At 52.6% G+C, this 20,650-nt stretch overlaps 1 protein-coding gene across 1 annotated transcript in view; it reads left to right on the forward strand.

The window, feature by feature from the left end:
- BACE2 (beta-secretase 2) overlaps positions 1–20,650 on the forward strand; it is a 91,624-nt gene that overhangs the window by 29,082 nt on the left and 41,892 nt on the right. Inside the window, exons 2-3 of the mRNA XM_027582606.2 lie at positions 7,928–8,016; positions 17,316–17,532. Of these exons, the coding sequence (XP_027438407.1) occupies positions 7,928–8,016; positions 17,316–17,532 (306 nt within the window). The remainder of the gene's footprint in view (positions 1–7,927; positions 8,017–17,315; positions 17,533–20,650) is intronic.

The raw sequence follows: 20,650 nt of genomic DNA on the forward strand, positions 1-20,650 counted from the left end.
CTTTTAACCCCTCACAAGCAACCCCTGGGAGCACACTGTCACTCGCCTCCTAGGCCACAGAGCAGCTAGGCACAAGCAGAAGGAGCGGGCCCAGACGCAGGTCTGTGAGCAGTGGGGTGCCCTTTGATCCTGCGCCCTGCTCAGCGAAGTGCAGAAGCAGCAGCTCTCTGACATGCAGACAGACTGCCCATTCACATTCCAAACCTCTCCAGTTCCCACCCACTGTAACTGGTGCAGAGTAGTTGTCCTTGTTGCAGGATTATTGTGTAGAATGGCATTGTGCGGGTCCAGGTGGGAGTGGGGGGCCCGGAGGGTACTGTTGAAGAAGTACACGTCTAAGAGGGGAGTGTTTGCTCGGGGTAGTAGGATTCTCACACATCTTCTCTCATCTTCTAGAATAGATGGTCTAAGATCTTTTTGCCCTCTTGATCTTTTGTGTATAGTTCATAGGTGTGCAGTACAGACTTGTCTTATAGATGAATAGACACATTTCTTTGGCCCAGAATATGCAGATCTGCCACTTAGTGTCCACCCAGTAAAAGTTTGTCTGCCCCCCATTTGTATATTCCGCAACTGTTGCTTTATTGAGCACCTACTATGCCCTGGGCGCTGTCCATGGTGCTGGCGATGAAGAGCAGAACCACACCAGGGCCCCACCCTCCTGCAGGGCCCCCTGTGCTGGGGGCACGTCATCTGGAGAAGACTGTTGGACTCCCTCCAGCATGGAAATGGTGCACTAGGGGCTGGGGACACAGAATTCTAGGAATGATTTGTAAGGTGTTTCCAAGAGCACAGAGGAGGGAGATAATCTGCAGGGGCGATGACAAGGGGGGCCGTGGCAGGAAAAGCAGGAAGGGGGTGTTTCTGACGCTCCCAGGGGGGCTGGTCAGTAGTGGCCAGTGCTGCTTACAGGCTCCTCAGCAGGCAGACACCTGGGAGGTCCCCGGGGAGGCTGGCCGGCCTGAAGCCTGGACAAAAGCCCCACCTCAGCAGGTTGAGCAGGGGAAGGGAGGTGAGGAATCCAGACAGGAGCTAGACTCACTGATGCTTGCCTGTGACAGGGGCTAAGACAGGAGCTAGACTCACTGATGCTTGCCTGTGACAGGGGCTAAGGGCAGAAGCTCTGGGGAGTGTGTTTGGGTTTTTGCTGATTCTAAGAAGTGACAAAAAACTTGTCAACTCCTGCTGTTCTGGACCTTCCTGGGTCTTTTGACCTGGACCACAGGCAGCTTTTGAAGACAGACCTGTGGATATTTCGGTCCTCTCTGCTGGGTGCCTAGCTCTGCAGGGCCGTGTCTGCTGCTTTCCCTCCGGAGGGCCCTCGGAACACAGGCCCCAGCTCGTCACACATTGCTGTGTTCTAGAAGAAATGGAACACGAGTTCCCCAGCGTAGGGAGGGAAGACGACTCGCACCTCCGGGCTGCACATCTGCACCCCGGTGTAAGGTGGGAACGTTGTCTCTTTTCAGCACTTCTAAGTCATTTCCAGTTGTGTTTTGAGAATGCAAACATTCCTCGGATTTGAGGACACCATGCGTGCATTTTCATTGTCCCTTGATGGGGCTGAGCGATGTGTTCTGGGGTTAGACCATCGTGTGTGTGGACTTGAACCCAAGGAAGCAGGAGATGATTCTGGAAGTTCGGGATGAAGGAACCTGCAGAGGGTCCGGCAGGTGCATGGAGACAGGCTAAGAGGCGGCCTGCACCCAGAGCCTCGGAGGTTCGGTCCTTTCAGAGCAGATGGGGTGAAATGTGTAGGGCAGGGGGCGCTAAGCTTCTTCTTCTATGGTTCAGACTCCTTCCCGATGGGAGGCTTGGCTCTGGCAAGAAGTCAACAAGCATGGCTTCCAGCATTGGCTCACAGAAAAAGGTGTTGGCTTGTTTGCTGTGCACCTGAAACGCAACCCAGTGTTTACCCTGGACATCCATCCTTTGCCTGACTTTGGGCTGCCTCATCTCTTGGGGCGATTTCTCTCCTCAGATCATAAGCTCTAGGAACAACCGGGGTGGCCAGCTTTGCCAAGCCGCGCCTCTGAATTGAATTTTCTTGTGAGCCAGCCCCTGCTGAACTAGCTGGGAAAGAGAGGGTCGTACTGAAAGCCTGGATGGTTTGGAGTTGTCTGCGTGTAAGTAGATGCAGTCTGTGTTCTGGTGCAACTTTCTCTGCGTTCCTGACCCCTGCCTCTGCAAAAGGGGACATTGTGCGTCGTGGTAGAGGTATGGGTGGGGGTGTATGAAAGCTCTCGGGTCTGGTATGATGTGGAGGCCGTGGGGGGAACATCTGCCCAGAAAGGCCTTGGTCACTTGGGCCGTTATGCCCAGGACAGTAGTCTTGTGTCCCTCTGACCACGCCGTGTTGTGCAGGAGCATTTGGTGGGGAGGTGGGATGTCCCAGCGGCTGGCCTTTCTGCACACGACCTGCTGGTGGCCGGGTGCGTGGAGACCCAGAAACACTCACAGAGACGACGCGCTCTCCTGACTGGCCACGAGCGTGGGCAGGAAGGATGCTCATGTTAGAATCTAGAGCTTTGATTGTGACTTCTAATGACCGATGAAGTATTCCTCACCATTGTGCAATTGGTGTCTCGTTTGGTTTTGTATTTTTCGGGTGATTGAGGTGCCTTGCCACATAAACTCAGCCACACTCTCTGCTTTTAAAGGAGTGGGATTGCCTGATTGGCTCATGAAGGAGTCCTGTTGCCTTTTCTTCTCCTTTGCCTCTCTGCGCTTTCATCTAGGCAACTTGAAAAGCTCATCTTGCCTCCAGGAACCCTTGAAATCTGGATGCAGGGCCCTGTGAGTTCCATGGATGAGCTTATGTCCACTTGGACCTGGTGTCTGCTCTTGGGACAAAAGCCTTGGTGCTTGACAGGCTGCATTTGGAACTGCATTCCCAGAATGGGTAAAGGTCCCATCCTTGCTGTTTTCACATTGGCCATTTGTGATACTGTGACTTTTAAGAAGAAATCTGTATTTGGTCTTATTCCAGTTCCCGGCGGAGCTCCTGAAACCCCAGGCATTCCCGCAGGGAGAGGACTGATAAAGGCATCTTCTGTGGTGCATAGCCAGCCCCTCTGGGCCACACCTGAGTGACTTAATGAGCTGGCTCTTGGAAAGCCCCCAGGATGGGGAACCAGCCTGGGAGGAGAGGCGGAGTCTAGTCTCCTCTGGAGGGCAGAGGTGCTGGAGGTTGTTACCAGTCACCACCAGGGTTTCATGGAAATGTGGCATGGGAAGCCAAAGGATTAAGAAAAATGTATCTGATTGGATGTACGGGGGATGAACTCGTTTCTTCAAAGAATTGAAGTTGAGGGTATTTAAAAAAAAAAAAAAACCCTCACAGAAGGGCGCCTGGGTGGCTTAGTCAGTTAAGCGTCTGATTCGCGATCTCAGTTCAGGTCTTGATCTCGGGGTAGGGAGTTCAAGCCCCCCCCCCCGCCCCCCCCGCCCCCCCCCCCCCGCTTTGGGAGCTCCACACAGGGCAGGGGAAGCTACTTTAAAAAACAAAACAAAACACAAAACCCACACAGAGATTCTGATACACCCACTTTAAGGATCATATTGTGGTAAGCCACAAACAGGAGCGTGTCTAGGAGCAGAGAACTCTGTCCTGTAGGAAAATCTGGCGCATCCAACTGACCTGCGCACGGAGCCCCTCCGCCCTGGTTACCGGCTCAGACTGCCGGACGCACGGCGGATCCCTCCGCATCGCCATTTCCTCTCCCGTCAAATCCGAGGACGTGCAGACTTCTTGGCACACCTTTGTACGTTTATGAGAAATTCATATGCAGTCCGATTCACGTTGTGGTTTGGGAGCTCAGGGCTGTCGGGCATCAACTATTTGAATAGGGAACCAGATAATTTTTATTCAAGCTGCACGCTCTCTGAAATACCCACACCTCTCTGTAGGGGAGTGAGATCTTGCACCTTTGCGAGTGACTCTGTGTTAGTAAATGCGGATGAAGCGCAGAATTCACCTCCTAAAGCTAAGGCATATAAAGTGACTTTTATCATCTCTTTATTTAGTGCTTTTTATTTTTTTTTAAGATTTTATTTATTTGAGAGAGAGAGAGCATGAGCAGGGAGGGCCAGAGGGAGAAGCAGGCTCCCCGCTGAGCAGGGAGCCCAGCATGGGGCTCCATCCTAGGACCCCAAGACGATGAGCTGAACCTAAGGCAGACACTTAACCGACTGAGCCACCCAGGTGCCCCTATTTAGTGCATTTTAGATTCACGTCAGGCCTTAGTCCCCAGATATGTGTCCCCGCCATCCCTGCAGGTGGCACGGACGGGATGTTCAGGGGTGGGAAGGACACCCTCTGGGCTCACAGAATAGGCTCTGGTTTGAGAAGACATGGTGATGGATTTGTTGTGCCCAGAGCTCTAGGGCAGGCGCTCCCAGGACGATTCCCCGCCATTTCCACAGCCTCCTGCAGGGAAGGCGGGTGAGCTCCTTGGATCAGGGATGCAGCAGCTGGGTTTGCTATCTGATGGCTGGCAGCCCACAACTGAGCATCTGGGGAGCCCGCACACGGCAGGTTCAGGCATACCAACGGCACCTTGTTTATTTTTTCCCGAATCTAGAATGTCCTTCTACCAAGAGAAAGGTTAGTGTCTTTGACTTTACCTTTGAGAATCCCTTAGCTGTTCATTCAACAAATATTTGAGTGTCTGCTCTGTGCCTGGCCCTGTTCTGGGCACTGGGGACAGAGCGGAGAACAAAATGGCCCGAATCCCCGCCGGAGAGGGCACATGCTGGTGGGCTGGAGGGAAAAACGGAGGGCTCCTGGAGCCTAGGGAGCGGTAGGTGGGTTACAAGAATGCGTTTGGAGGAAGGCAGTGTGGGTTCAGACCCAGCCCCGCTACTCACCCCAGCATGGTTGGGCAGGTCCGTCCCTCGGCGCCAGATTGCCCTGTGAAATGGGGGTGATGGTGGCGCTGCCCTCAGAAGGGCCTCGTGAGGATTAAACAGGTTAGTGTATTTGAAGCACTGTAAGGAGTCCCTGGCACATAGTAGGAGTTAGCTGTCCACCGTCGCTGTGCTTATCCCAGGAGGTGATGAGTGGCGTGGAAGCGGAGGGGGTGCCCACAGGGCTGGGGATTCCATTCAGAAGGGGGCACTGGAGGAAGAGAGAGAATGTGCGTACGAGGACCCTGCAAGAGCAGTCTACACTGGTACGGACCCCAGGGGTGGGGGCGGGGGAAGGCCCCAGTAGAGCGTCTGCACTGTCCACGGAACAGCTTGGCGGTCAGCGTGGTAGAGGTGGAGTGAAGTCGGGGCACCGGCGAGTGGCGCACCGTGACGTGTGCTTTTGCAGGGTCATGGTGGCCAGTGGTTGGAGTGGACCCATGGAAGAAGCAGGGACACCAGCTGAGCAAGGTGGGAGACAATGATGCCACGGGCCATGTTGGTCCCAGCAGCGGTAGTGAGAAGTGGGAGGGCATGGAGTACAGCCTGGAGGAGGCGGTGGCGCACCTTCCTGATGGGCCGGACATGGGGATGCAAGGGAGAGAAGCACAGATGGTGTCGCCAAGCTGGGCGGCCTGAGCCGACATGATGGAGCCACCATTAGAGAGATTGGAACGTCTGGGCGTGCTGGGAGGTCAGTTCCAGACACGGCAGACTTGAGATGGTGTGTTTGTTCCCTGGGGCTGTCATGGTGACGTGCAGACTGGGTGGTCTAACGCAGAAATGTCCCCTCTCACGGTCCGGAGGCCAGAGGTCTGACATCAAGGTGGCCGCAGGGCCGACCTCCCTCTGGGACCCCGGGGAGAGTCTGTCCTTGCATCTCCTGGTCCTGGTGGTGGCCGCCCGTCTTCGGAGCACCGTGGCCTGCGCCCGCGTCACTCCAGCATCTGCCTCTGTCACATGGCCTTCTCCCTGTGTGTCTGCGTCTTCTCGTGGTGTTTTCCTCTTAGGAGGACACCAGTCCTGTTGGATGAGGGCCACCCTAACAGTCTCACCTTGTTGACATCTGCAAAGACCCTGTTTTCCAAGTCTGGCCACATTCACAGGTCCCGGGGGGGCCGGGACTCCAGTGTGTCTTCTCGGGGGACACAGTTCAACGGTTAACAGACGGCTGTTGGACATCCCAAGTGGAGGTGTTGAGTAGGGAAGGCCTGGAGCTCAGGGGCGGCCCAGGTGGGAGACGCAGGGAGTCACAGGTGGGTGGAGGGCACAGAAAGCCAGGTGACTCAGTGAGGTCACCACGGGGACCGTGTGCCTGGTGCCCAGAAGTGGTTGCAGGGCTGACCAGTGGGAAACTCTGGTCCCCAAGAGGGAAGAGAAGCCCCAGCAGGCTGAAGTGGGCAGGTGCAGACGTTGGAGGGACACTGGCTGTGCCGTGTCCTGGAATCGAAAGCAAAGACCGTATTTCCAGAAGTTTCCAGAAGGACAGAGTGGCTGACTGAGGGACATCCTGCTGGGGGGGGGGGGCGGGGTCCAAGTAAGAGAAGGACAGAAAACACGGGTTTTGGCAAAACTGAGGGTTTGACCAGAGCAGCGGCGGGAGTGTGGAGAGAATTCTAGGTAGAAACTTACCCACCTGGATTTCCTTATCTACAGCTTTTTAAACTTGATTTCCAACCTCTGGGGTTTTATCTGCACGTTCTGTGTTTACTTCTGAAAGATTTCCTCGTTGTGTGTACAACGGGCTATGCGTCTGGACTTGGGATGATGCTGAGCACGCCCTGCCCATGGACATCACTGCTTGCCGGGGGTGGGGGGGTGGACAGCGATTCACATACAGTGTGGTGGCTCGGGGCACTGGTCCCCAGGAGATCCCAGTCCACGCACACCAGACTGGCTGTCAGAAAAACAACCAGCGATGCCAAATTGGAGGCGGATTTGGAGCAGATGAACCAGAGGAACAATGGACCGTGGGAGTGTAACTTGGTATTGTCTCCTTTGGAGAGGTGTTTGGAATTAAAACAACATTAAAAATACACTTACTCTATGACCCATCAAGTTAGAGCCCTAGGTATCTACCCAAAAGCAATGGAAACAGACATCCACAGAATGAGTTCTACAAGAACATCCGTACCAGCCTTGTGCCCAAAAGGCTGAAACCAGAAGCAACCCCAGTGCCCATTGAGGAGGACAGACGTTGTCCGTGTGAGGAATACTGCTCAGCTGTAGGACAAGTCTCAGCACACATCACTGCAGGAGAGGAGCTCAGAAACCTGTTGATCAGAAGAAGCGAGATGCCCCCTACCCTGCCGGGCAAAAGAACAAACCCACCTATGTTGATATACTGTCCAGTCCATGGCAAGCAAGTCAGAAGGTGCTTGCCTCTGAGGAACAGGAGGGGTTGCCTGGAAAGGGGGCAGGAAACGAGCTTTTGGGAATAATAGAAATGTCTGTCTCTTGCTTTGGGTGCAGACCATGCCAGAGCCCACCGGTGGAAAAGCAAAGATCTTGCATTGTTATTGTATGTAAATTCAAAGTCATTAAAACCAAGAGATGACACGTGTGACAGGTGTCCCCAGGTGCTGTGGGGCACAGATGAGGGAATGCCAGCTTCCAGGGGGAGGCCTTGGGGGCATCCTGGGCAGGGCCCCCACCCCGGGTCAGGATTTCCAGGTGAGATTGGAAAGGCAGGGAGACAGCCTGGGGTGGGACAGGGCTCTGCCTCGGAGCAAGTGCCGGTGGCTTAAAAAGGAAATCATTATTTTGCTGAATTTAGCTTCTTGTAAGGGCCTCTTGTAGATCTGAAGCAAAACGGATCCCCCTCTGTGCTGTAAGCTTCTTAATGGACTGTGTTCAGATTTCAGTTTCAAAGCAGCTTTTAAAAAAAATTTCTAATCAATACAAGTTTTTTCCGAGTAATACATTGTTCTTGGTGCTTCGTTTTTGAAAGAATTATTCAAGAGTGTTGCCTTATTCAAGTAACCTGATAGTGTCTATTTTTTCCCCTTACAAATAAAAGCTGCAGATTCTCGTTGACACTGGAAGCAGCAACTTCGCCGTGGCAGGTGCCCCGCACTCTTACATAGACTCGTACTTTGACGCGGAGAGGTGAGTGGCGGGGGCGTGGCTACTTTGACGCGGAGAGGTGAGTGGCGGGGGCGTGGCTACTTTGACGCGGAGAGGTGAGTGGCGGGGGCGTGGCTACTTTGACGCGGAGAGGTGAGTGGCGGGGGCGTGGCTACTTTGACGCGGAGAGGTGAGTGGCGGGGGCGTGGCTACGTTGACGCGGAGAGGTGAGTGGCGGGGGCGTGGCTACGTTGACGCGGAGAGGTGAGTGGCGGGGGCGTGGCTACGTTGACGCGGAGAGGTGAGTGGCGGGGGCGTGGCTACGTTGACGCGGAGAGGTGAGTGGCGGGGGCGTGGCTGGGCGCGGCGGGGTTTCGGGGCACCACACCAGTGCTCAAGAATACACTGGAACAGGAGAAGCCGAAAGTCTTGCCGTTTTAAGGGGGATCTGTGTACGTATATGTTTTTGTGTACGTGTAGCTGTCGGTGTGGACTTGTAGATGATTGTGTGCGTATTTGTATAGGTTTGTGGTAGACATCTGTGCGTATGTGTGTATTGTATATATGTGTGTGATTATTTGTATGTGTAGGTATTTGCATGTGTTTGTGGTCGTGTGTATATTCGTGTGTATACGATTGTGCATATATTTGCATGTATGTATGTATTTGTGCGTATGTGTAGATAATTTGCCTACGTAAAGATGGCTGTGCGTATTTCTGTGTGTAGACATCTGTGTTTATGTAGGCATTTGTATGTGTAGGTACTTGTGTGTGTGTGAATGGTTGTGTGTTTTTCTGTGACTGGTGGACTTGTCTGTGACTGGTGTGTGTGTGTTCTGTATCTGTATGGGTTCCTTCCAGGGAAATCCATAGGAGGATTCTCCTAATAGCTGTGGTACGTTCTTAGGACATTTACTTCCTGAAATTTCGAGTCAGCTGGATGGTGTGAAGTTACACCTGATTGCAGAGAGCACACAGTCCTTTGATGGTCATTGAGGCCTCGAGTCCTGAAGTGGCGGTGGGCTAGCGGAGGGAGAGGGGCATTCGGTGTGAGCGTGAGGCTGCCCTGGGCAGCGCCTGGGTTCTTGGAAGTTCAGTAGTGGTCACGGTGTGGCTCATCGAAACCACTTCTGTGGGAGCAGGGTTTCTGGTGCGAGGAATCTGTGGCTCACGTAGGAAGGAGCACAAAGCACTGAGACCTGGGACCGGGCCCCGCACCTCTGTCGCAGGGCGGGGATGTGAGACCGGAGTGGAGCCCGGACGGCTGTGTCTGCATGGTCTGGGCCTCGGGGAGCCAGGGGTGGGCTCCGGACACAGCCGCCAGGGCCTCGCGGTGGCGTTCGGCTCCCGGGGAGCCCGTTGGGCCAGAGCCCTGCCTTCCAGATGCACGTGTTACTTTCACATCTGTGTTTGTGACCCTCCAATTGAAACTCAAACAGATAAAACGAATAAGCTGACATGGTTTGCTTTCTCAGAGCGGCCCCATTAAACTCCCTGCTCACTTGCCTCATCCACAGTCTCTGTTCCAGGGAACAAACCCCCAACTCTCGCTAGGGGAAAAGAACGACTGGGAAGCTTCTGGAAATTGCAGGCAACTTTAACAAGGCAGCCTAGCTTGCCCCGTGTGGGAGGAGTGCCCGTCTGTCTTCTCCCGGGAGTGCATCTTGGTCTCTATTTTGCGGTACAAGAGGTGTGGTCTCCGAAGAGCCTGCAGCTTAGTGTGTAACTCAGTGTATTGATAACCGTTTCATCATTGACATTCCGGGTGAACTTCCCGGCCAGGGACATGTGCAGTGGGGGCAGGGCTGTTTCTGTTTGTGTGCAGGGGGCGGGGGGCTACCCTCTGCCCCTCCCCGTTCTGATGGGTGGTCCGTCCACGTTCTCTGCCCCCGCAACGGCCGCCCATCCCCAGGCTGCTCACTCTGGACTGCTTCGTCATGGAGCAGAGCTTCGGGTTGGTCCTGACCTTGATCTTACTCATGTCGCACGGGAGGTCCAGGAGGGGAAGATACTTGTCCAGGTTCCAGCTTCTAGGTTAGCAGTTCTCAGACCGTCAGCCCCGGCACCCCGTCCTTGTAGCCGGTACCCTGTAATGCCCTGAATGAAATGCAAAGGTAGCATCACTTGCCTACGTACCTAAGTCTAGACGCCCTACTGTGGTGCTTGGGAGAATGAAGAGGTCAGGCAGGGGAACAGTAGTCAGGACCTTGATGTGTGCATGCTCTGGGTCGTCTGCAGTGGGGGGGCCGTGAGCGTCCCGGGGGGCTTGCAGCACCCAGGGCAGACTGATAGAAGGGGGTCGAAGTAGACTCAGACCCCCACAGCAGCTTGGGTTGGTGATGTGATTTTCCAGGTAGGTGAAGAATCTTGGTAAAGTTTCCCCCCAAAAGTACCACCTTCCCCTAATTTAGTTGCATTTCTGGAAAATGCAATGTGTATTCAGAGTGCGTAAAAAAATGTTACTTTGGTGGCAAAGCAATCCTAGTCCTCCGTCTTTCCCACTGTAGGGCAGTGGTCCCCATAGGTACCCAGCGTCCCCACACATGCCATGGGGCTCAGAACACGCATGCTTGAGGCTTGGCCGTATCTTTAGTGGTTTTTCCGCGTAGTTGTCTTTCATCGCGGATCTGCAGACGCATGAGACAGAGCAGAGCCAAAGTTCGAGAGATGTGTATAGTCACGTTAGAGTCAAGTGTGCTGATTTAACCCTATGGATGAGTATTACCTTCCTCGTGGGTGAACCGCATTTCTTTGGCAAACACCCACAGCCAGGGGTCGATAAAGACCAACAGCACTTTGCAGCCAGTCACGCTTTTGCCACGTAGTTACTGAAACATTTGAGGGTGAGTCATAGTCAACGTTACAAATACTGTGTACGATGCCAGTGAATATGTGTATGATATTTGGACTGTAGGCTCCCAGTGTCTTAATTACTTCCTACTTTGTTCATGGTTTGGTTGAACAGTGGTTCTGTCTCAGGCTCCAGTAGGACAGGTCTTTCTTTCTCTCTCTCTCTTTCTTTCTTTCTTTCTTTTTTAAGATTTATTTATCTCTTAGAGGGCAAGCGGTGGGGAGGGGCATAGGGAGAGAGAATCTCAAGCAGACTCCCCGCTGACTGAGCATGGAGCCCGACGCGGGGCTCGATGCCAGGACCCTGAGATCATGACCTGAACCAAAATCAACAGTCGGATGCCCAACCGACTGAGTCACCCAGGCGCCCCAGAACACGTCTTTCCAACTTACCTGCTCACCATGCTGGTCAGGCTTGTGGTCAGGTGGCCGATGTTCCTGTTTTTCATACTTAAACACTGAGCCTGGTTTAATGGGAAAACTCGTGGGGACGACTGGAGCCTTCCCTCCTGCTAACTCCATGAGAGGGCTGAGGGTTCCCTACCAGCTTTCTGAGCACTCAGGGTTCTCCTGGGCTCCCCATGTGTGAGCACATAGAGAAATAACAGAACCTACCAGTGGGCAGGGGAAGCCCCAGGCTCTGTCAACGTCAGCCCACTTTCTTTGTTAATAGGTGTTGCTGAAATGTACTTAGGACCCATAAGATGTCACTGACATCTTGGGCCTCTGGCTTTCCGTTTAAGAGAGCTATTCTTCTGTAGGGCTGTCAGGTTTCTTCTTAGCTGAATCAGATGGGAAGCGTCACATTTCTGAGTTTGGGGCAAGTTCTGCCCCATCAGCCGCATCCCTACAAAGAGTGGGTGCTTTGCAGGTTAAGTACCTGCTCCGATTTACATTAACTTTTTCTCTCCCTTCCTCTGTTCGTTTTTTTAATCCCGTGCTTCTCACGGGCCTCTATTTGACACAGATTGATTGATTGATTGATTTTAAAAAGATTTTATTTATTTGAGAGAGAGAGCACTAGCAGGAGGGAGAGGGAGAAGCAGACTCCCCGCGGAGCAGGGAGCCCGACGCAGGCTCAACCCCGGGACCCCGGGATCCCGGGATCATGACCTGAGCCGAAGGCAGACGCTTCACCGACTGAGCCACCCAGGCGCCCCAAGCACAGATTTAATGTGAAGATAGGAACATTTTCTGTGTGAAGTATGTATTACTGATTTGCGTATTGCTTTCAGCTGACTTTCCATTGGCCTAAGGTGTATGCTTTCCATCTCCATATTTAATGGAAGCCAAGAGAACGTTCTCACTTCCCTTCTCAATTTCTGACAAAGGGTTCTTTTCCGAGATGGAGCTCCCTGCCCTATGATGTTTCTGTGTTTGCTTGTGCCTCTGATCTCCCCTAGTTAGGATAAGGTTTCTGGTTGGGTTTGTCAGCCTCTGATTCAAGTCCCCCAGTCTTTGGATATTCAGGTTTAATGCTTCCTGAAACATTTCCCGGTAATTGGAGATTTGGCTTTGGGTTCTTTGACAAGAGCTCTTTGATTATGGGATGAGCCGTCAGGCTACCATTAATGACTTGTGTAGCTTCTTCCCATCAGAGGCCCTCTTTCCATGGTGGTGAATGCTCCAGTGAATTTCTACATGGCAAAAGAAGATTGTGTATTTCCTTAGACGGACTTCATTTTTAGCCAATAAAATAGCCTCCAGCCAGTTGGCTTGATTAAAGATCCAATATAGTCATTCCCCTGACCTTCTACTAAACTATTCAGGGGAAATTAAACTGTCTCCTCCTCCCATACTCCCATCTGGGGTAAAGGTCCACAGAGTAGTTGTGGCAAAGGGAGCAGTTCCTTTTCCTCAACTGATGCTTGTAAGTAGTGTTCGGATGTTAGGGAGTTACCGGCTGACCTTAAGGATGCTGAGCTGGACCCCCGAGACCCCTGAGAAATGCCTCATCTCTCCTTGTGATGATGGCCAATACTTGTGCCTGATGACTTAGATTGTTTTCCAAGCCTGCCCATTGTCTGCTGGTCCCGGAGGGGACTGTTGGAGCCCACGAACGTTGGCCATTGTTGAGCGTGTTGATGAACCTCCAGGGAGGGCGGGCTGGTCGAGCGGCCTCTGGGCTATGAGTGGCCCCATCCGCTCTGGTCTGATCACTTCCAGACCCTTAGCAGAGAAGGGGCATGGTATCTGGTCAACTTGGGCCAGTCTGACAACCCCAAAGGTAGGTTACAGCCTCCCCTCAAAATGCAGAAGAGCCCCTGGCTGCACTGGGGTGGCTTCAGAGAACCAGAGCGGAACCCAGGGCTCGACTCTTTGCAGTTACGCCCTTCCACCTTCTCTTTTTATGTCCTCCGAAAACAATAGCGGGTTTCTTTTAAAATAATAAAATGTTCTGTGGCTCTTTTCTCCCCTGTTCATTGATTTCACCTTTCGCTCCTGTGTTTCCTTAACACTTATCAGAGGCAGAATGCCTCTTGAACTTGGTTCAAAGTGATTTTATTGCTGTGAGTGGACTTTTTCCTGGCTACCTGCCTCCCTGATTGATTGCTGTTCCTGAGCACCCAGAATGGATGCCGCAGGACGAGCCAGTCTGGGGTTCTTTCTCAGTATAGGTAATAAATGTGCAGAGCAGTTGAGAGCCAAAGCATTTTAGTGCCAACAAGTAGGATGTTAGAGCACGAAGATGGAGGAACACTTTTTTTTTTTTTTTTTTAAGTGCTGGAAACTACATCGATACCCTTCAGAGTTACTTACAATTCATCACTGGGGTTTTTGCCCTTTGAGGCTTAGTTCAAGGAGTTCAGAGTATGCTTTTACTTTTTTCTCGCATTATCTAGAATTATGCTTTCTACAAGGGAAGCCGCTAGCCACATGTGGCTACTTAAATTATATAATATTAGATGAAATAAGCTTACTTCTTCAGTCGCCGTGTAATTGTGTTTTAGCACTCAGTGCACCTGCGGCTGCCATATTAACCAGCGTAGATACGTACTGTTTCCGTCATGGCAGCCCGTTCTGTTGGACAGTGCTGGGACTCGGGAGAACTCTGCCTTTAGAAACCAAGAAGACCCCACCCCCACCCCTGACCCCCTTAACCAAGTCCTGTGACAGACTTGCCCCTTTCGGTGGGGTTGGCTGGACTTCCAAATGAGACTGTTGTGGACATTCAGTTAGAGTAACTCTATGGGAGCATTTTCAGGGAAAAAACATTTTTTTAAAGATTTATTTAAATTTTTTGAGAGCGCACGCATGCATATGCGAGCGGGGGAGGGGTAGACAGGGAGAGAGAATCCCAAGCAGGCTCCCTGCTGAGCACGGAGCCCCACTTAGGGCTCCATCCCATGACCCTGAGATCACGACCTGAGCCAAAAGCAAGAGCTGGGACACTCCACCGACTGAGCCACCCAGGCGCCCCAGGAAAAAAACATTCTCATACTTTCTAGTAGTAGTTCATAGATTGAATAAAGACAGCAAGTGTTTGGATAATTTTAATAGTAGCAGCTGTTTTGGTTTTTTTGTATTGTATTTTTTTTTTGTTTTTTGTTTTGCGCACCTGCTGTGTCCCAGGGTTTTGTTCTAAACGCTTTCCAGAGTTCACTCTCTTGGTCTTCAGAATTAACCCCATGAGAGGGGGTACTACATGGTCTCCCTTTTTCAGCTGAGGGCTTAGAGGACAGAGAGGTTAAATAACCTGGCCTGGTGTCACACAGCTGAGCGGTTGAACTAGTGGTTGAACCTGGGCCGTGTAATATCAACGGCCTCTCATCCCTGTAGGTGGCACCGACATATCCAGAATGCTCCCCCCGTGAGGGGCGAACGAGCTGGTCAGGGTAGTGTAGGAAACACGCTATATACAACCAAGAAGCTGCTTCAGGCTCTTAGACATTAGCAGGTTTTAATGAGCGTTCTATAGACTGCACAGCGCAAAAATAAAACAACTTCTACAAACAAAGCAATGGTTCTTTAGGCTGTGTTGGGGAGAGAACTAATCTCTGAGGTCAGGAGTTGGCAGACGAGGGCCCACAGGCTACATCCAACCTGCTCTTTCTGTTAATAAAACGTTATTAGACTACAACAGTGCCCGTTTGTTAAGTATCCTCTGTAGCTGCTTTGTCATTATACTGCAGAGCTGGGGAGGTGTAACAGAGATCATGGGACCCGCAAAAGGTAAAACTTGTTTTTCTTAGCCCTGGACAGCAAAAGCGTGCTGAGCCTGGACTGGATCCTATTCTCTACGCATTTCAAAATAGCCTTTTCTGGGGCGCCTGGGTGGCTCAGTCGTTAAGCGTCTGCCTTCGGCTCAGGTCATGATCCCAGGGTCCTGGGATCGGGCCCCGCATCGGGCTCCCTGCTCCGCGGGAAGCCTGCTTCTCCCTCTCCCACTCCCCCTGCTCGTGTTCCCTCTGTCGCTGTCTCTCTCTGTCAAATAAATAAATAAATAAATCTTTAAAAAAAAATTTATTAAAATAAAATAGCCTTTTCTGTTAGCGGCGGCATATTTGTGCACTTGAGGACTGACCCCAAATGGGCCAAATGCAGTATTTTCGTTGCTGTTCACTGTAAATGTGTACAGCCCCTGTTTTGCAGCAGGTACGACTGACCTGGTGCTGGTGGTAAACGTGGGATTATAGCAACCCTCCAGGTGCCCTGTTTCAGTGACCGACTGCCGCGCCTGTGTGACCTCTGATGGGCGGCCCCCCGGCGCTCCATGTGCCCGGACCCGTCCCCTTTCACTCTGTGTTTGCCCTTGCCAGGAGACACGCGCACACGAGGTAGTCTCCTAATGCTGCTGTCCCTTTAAGATCGTGGCAGAGCGAGCTAAGATGGTAAAAACTAAAATTAAGCAGTCTCCATATTTTGTATCCCATTACAAAGTTCGCATAAATCAGGTATCTCCAAAATGTGTCTGCCAGACGTTTTAAGAATCACTTATTTCTTTTTTAATTTTTTTTCTTTTTTAATTTACTTTTTTAAAATGTTATTTATTTATTTGACAGACAAGAGCGCACAGGCAGGGGGAGGGGCAGAGGGAGAAGCAGACTCCCTACTCAGCAGGGAGCCTGACGCAGGGCTCTATCCCAGGACCCTGGGATCATCTGAGCCGGAGGCAGATGCTTCACCAACTGAGCCACCCAAGCGCCCCAAGAATCGCTTCTTTTTCCTGATTATAAAAGCTATGTTTGCAGAAACTCTAGATGGGCCTAACCAAAAGGGAGAGTCTCCCTCCCAAACCCCACCACCCAGAGGGAGCCACTGAATGTTTTCTTCCCCCTTATTTCTGTGTCATTGAAAATGACTTTGTAAATAGCATTCTTTGGTGCTACATAATATTCCATCATCGAGATGCACTATAATTTTACTGAATAGTTCCCTTTTTCCTGGGCATTTAGGTTGTTTCCAACTGTTTGCTATTTTCAGTAAAACAAGGAGCGTCTTTGTCCCTGAATCTCCGTCTGCGTCATGGGTATTTCCTTAGGATCAGATGCTCAGAAGTGCAGTTTACTGAATTAAAGACTGTTAACGTATTTAAAGCTTAAGAGGTGTGCCTCCCAAAGAAGAGGTCATACCACCTCTGACTTAACTTCCTTCCGGACCCCAGGCAAGACTGCACTAGTTCAGGCAATCGTGCAGCAAAGACTTGGTGTTCAGAGGCTTAATGTGAAAATAGTGAATGAAAACCTGAGGCAAACGGGAGCACTTGACAATGATTTGCTTGGTGAATTGATAACCTCTCTCAGGAATTTGACAGTTTTCCTAGGGTGAGTGTAGTTTGGATGCTCACATATTTGCCTAGAGACATTCTCTGGGTCCCTTCCTCTAATTCAGAGTTTTCAAAACTCGGGTGGGTGTAAGAATTACCTCATAGGTTCGGACACCCCAGGGCCTTGACACCTGCTGTCCTTCGTCCGGAACGTCTTCCCCACGGGGCTCATTGTCTTTACGCGGGTCCCACACAGATGTGGCTGCACTGGAGAGGCCTGGGTGACTGCCAGGTCACTGCCCCACTTTATTCCCTGGGGAGTGCTTCCACTCTTTATCACTGCCTAGATTGGAATTTCATGTATTTGTTTTACACTCTTGTCTCTGAAAGCCTCAGGGCAGGATTCTCATCTGCCCTGCCCTTGGTCTGACCTCCTTCACGTTGCTCTGTTGGAGTAGCTCTTACCCGTAGGGCCATATGCACATAGGACTGCGGATGGTGTCACAGGGACTCGTACCACTATCTGTACCCCGTATCTTGGTATGAGCGTGGCATTGGAGACAGCCTGGAGAGGGAGCCTGTGACATCAGGAGGAAATGCGGGCGCTGAGGAGGAAGGTGTGGTGCTGGTCTTGATTTGTCACGTTGGTTGTGCATGTGACTCTGGACCCCAGGCCCCTCGCTGTGTCACCGGGCAGTGCAGGGTCCCCGCAAAGCCAGAGGGCCAGGCTGGTCCGAACGCAGACGCACAGATGCAGACCGGGCCTTGGCTTTTCCTTCTCCAGGTCCAGTACCTACCACTCCAAGGGCTTTGACGTCACGGTCAAGTACACGCAAGGGAGCTGGACCGGCTTCGTCGGGGAGGACGTTGTCACCATCCCGAAGGGCTTCAATAGCTCATTTCTTGTGAACATCGCCACTATCTTCGAGTCAGAGAATTTCTTTCTGCCTGGGATCAAGTGGAACGGAATCTTGGGACTCGCATATGCTGCTCTGGCCAAGGTAAGGCCAGTCTGGGGGTGTAAGTAGATCAAAGGTGGGGCGAGTCAGACGGGCGGCGGGGGTGGGTCCCGGCCGCTGAAGACAGTGGGTGAGAGTCACTCGGTGGAGACAGACAGCGGTCGCACAGTTAATTATGTTTCTAGGCATCTTAAAAACTTAAGGCGAATGGTGTAATTCTTCGCACCTTCCTGCCAAGATACAGCCATAGCATTACTTTTTTTCCCCCTTTGTCTTTGTTTTGCTTATTTTACTTCTGTAGTTTAAAAATGTTAACAGAATCTGAGTCACTTTAATTTTGGCGTCGAAGCGTTTCTCTGAGGGGAGGATTAAAGGAAAACACGCTTCTTAGATTCATATATTCTCGTGGAGACGTGCAGCCTGTGGCTGGCCTGGAACCTCGGCTGGGGAGACCCCCCCCCCCCACCAGGGGAGAGAGCATCGTGCTGCCTTCCTGTGGCTGCGGATACCCCACAAGGAGCCACTTGGAGCCCGGGTAGGGCCTGAAATGCACGTCCCAGGGACTGCCAGCCATCGGCCCAGGAGGGGAACGCGTGCAGCCCGTCCTCTCATCAGCATCAGAAGTTGCACAAAATGGGAAAGACAGACTCTCCAAACATTTGTACTCAGGCCAGCCCAAAGGAAGTGACGTTGGTGTGCCTGAGCAGGGATATAGGTGGGGGAATTTCCACCAGGAAGGGAGCCGGAGATAAGCGGGTTAGATACCAGGGCATGCCCTGGAGCAGAGCAGAAGGCGGTCACCCCTCCTGGCCCGTAATGGGCGCTGCACCTTGCCCTCCCATTGTTCGGTGCTCGGCTTTGCAGCCAGAGAAGCATGGAAGAAGCAGAAGCAGGTGGGAGGAGCCGCAGAGCCCCCCGTGGTCCATGAGGCTCCAGGAGGGAAGGCCTGTTTTCTCTCCCCACAGCGATGTGCGTCCCAGCCCCAGTTCACCAGTAAATGCTGCAGGGGGGGTGAGGTGGGGAGGGGGTGGCAGGCAGGGGAGTTCTTGGCCCTGTGATTTTCAAGGAGAGAGGGGCCCGTGAGGCAGGAGGGTTGAGGACATCTCAGGACTTGGTTCCCTAGGTTGTGGTGAGCCTCACGGGAGGCAGGTTCTCCCGTTCTAGGGATGGGCTGGCTGAGGTCAGAGAGGTTTACCCTCCTCGCCCAGAGCCTGTCTGTGGAGCCCCTTTCTTCTCAGTACCGTAGGGTGAGCTTAATATGAACTGTGTAGACTCTTAATAACATACATTCCTCAGTACGATTTCATGGACAGTGTGACTGAGGACAAAACATTGCATTGTTGGGGCGCCTGAGTGGCTCAGTCATTAAGCGTCTGCCTTCGGCTCAGGTCATGGTCCCAGGGTCCTGGGATCGAGCCCCGCATCGGGCTCCCTGCTCCGCGGGAAGCCTGCTTCTCCCTCTGCCACCCCCACTGCTTGTGTTCCCTCTCTCGCTGTGTCCTTCTCTGTCAAATAAATAAATAAAATCTTTAAAAACAAAAACAAAAAACATTGCATTGTTACCTGACTTGGATGTGAAAGGTATGCAGATGATTGGTTTTATGCTGATTATCGGGAAGATGGCAGAATAAAACCGAATTGCCCGCAATGGATGATACTGATAATGAGCTTCCTCGCAAATAATGACTTCAGAGTCCCTAGGGGTGGCCGGACTCGCCACACGACCTTTTTGTGTGTGGAATTCCAAGATGAAGATGATCGGCTTCCCGTCCTGGGTTTGAGGATATGGTCACAGGATTGGGAGGACATGGCGCATGGCTGGGAACAGAGCTAGCAGGGTGGTGTGGCTTGGTGGGCCAGAACTGTGGCTGAAATAGGTTGACCGAGTGCTCCGTGGTGGTCACGGCGCGTGGTAGCCACGGCGCGTGGCAGCCCCCGGTCGGTCCCCGAGGACTCCTGCTGAGGATTTGCATCAGACCCTGCCCTCTGGGGTCTCCCGCGCCACTGATGCCTGGGTCCAACTGCACACGTACGAGTCGGGCTCTCTCGGGTTGACCCTGGCACCTGTATGTTTTTAAACCTCAAGAGGGATCCTGAGGAATGACTCGGCAGAATCATAATAGATCCCTTACCGTGTGCCAGGCACTGTTCCAAGGCCTTTGTGTGTATTGGCCCATTTAAGCCCTAGGAGCAGCTCTGGGAGGCTACTGTTTCCCCATTTCACAGATAAAAAGAAACAAAAGGAACAAGTCACACGGTGAGCAAGTGGCGGAGCCAGAATTCAGTCCCAGGTGGTGTTGACTTTGCTGCCTCCCAAGCAGGTGGCCGGAAGAACGGCAGCCTGGGTCAGCACCACACCCGGCCCACTCCGGGAAGGGAGGTACCTCGTCCCGGTCATCCACCCAGACGCCAAGTGTGTTGCACACATCACATACGGAGATGGGGCCGAATCCTGCCAGAGAGTCCCCGGAAGCAAGAGGAGGAAGCTGGCTGCAACTGAGTTAAATAAGTGGGACGATTTCTACTTGCTAATGGGCTGTGTTCTTACTCCCTCCAGAGTTACAGTTTTCATTCCTACAGGCAGTAAGTAATAGTCCCGATGTTGACCGCTGGTGGTCAGAGTCTGCCCGCAGCTGTCAGTTTCCATCGGGAACCGACAGCTCAGAGCGATCCGTATCTCCCGGTTGTCAAAGCCAAACTTTACACGCAGGTGCCTGAGCAGCCCTCGGGACCAGCGGCCCTGGAGGCCCACCCCCAGCTCGGAGCTGCTCGCACAACCACACCTCTTCCCTTTGAGTCCTGGAGACATGGGGGCGCCCCGAGTGAGTGCTGGCTCCGTGAAAGGAAGGCACAGGCCACTGAGGTCCACTGAACTGTGGCGGCTGGGAGTCCGGGGCTTTTCAACCTCAGGGGTGTGGGACTGTTTCCCGCTGTTTTCCTGCTCGCTGGAGGTCAGCGGGGTCTGGGGTCTGAGAGGTCTCGTGCTCAGCACCTGTCATTGGTGTGTGGCAGACGACCGTGGCCGGGAGAGGTGAAGCATGTTCTCTGAAGCCACGAAGGCCACTCCCAGACATGCTTCTCTCCTTGCTCTGGCTGAGATGAGAGTCCACCGCCCACGTCGGTGACCCACTTCCACGTCTCGTGCCTGCATCACAGGGCA

The sequence above is a fragment of the Zalophus californianus genome, chromosome 1 (assembly GCF_009762305.2).
Source record: "Zalophus californianus isolate mZalCal1 chromosome 1, mZalCal1.pri.v2, whole genome shotgun sequence".
Lineage (NCBI taxonomy): Eukaryota > Metazoa > Chordata > Mammalia > Carnivora > Otariidae > Zalophus > Zalophus californianus.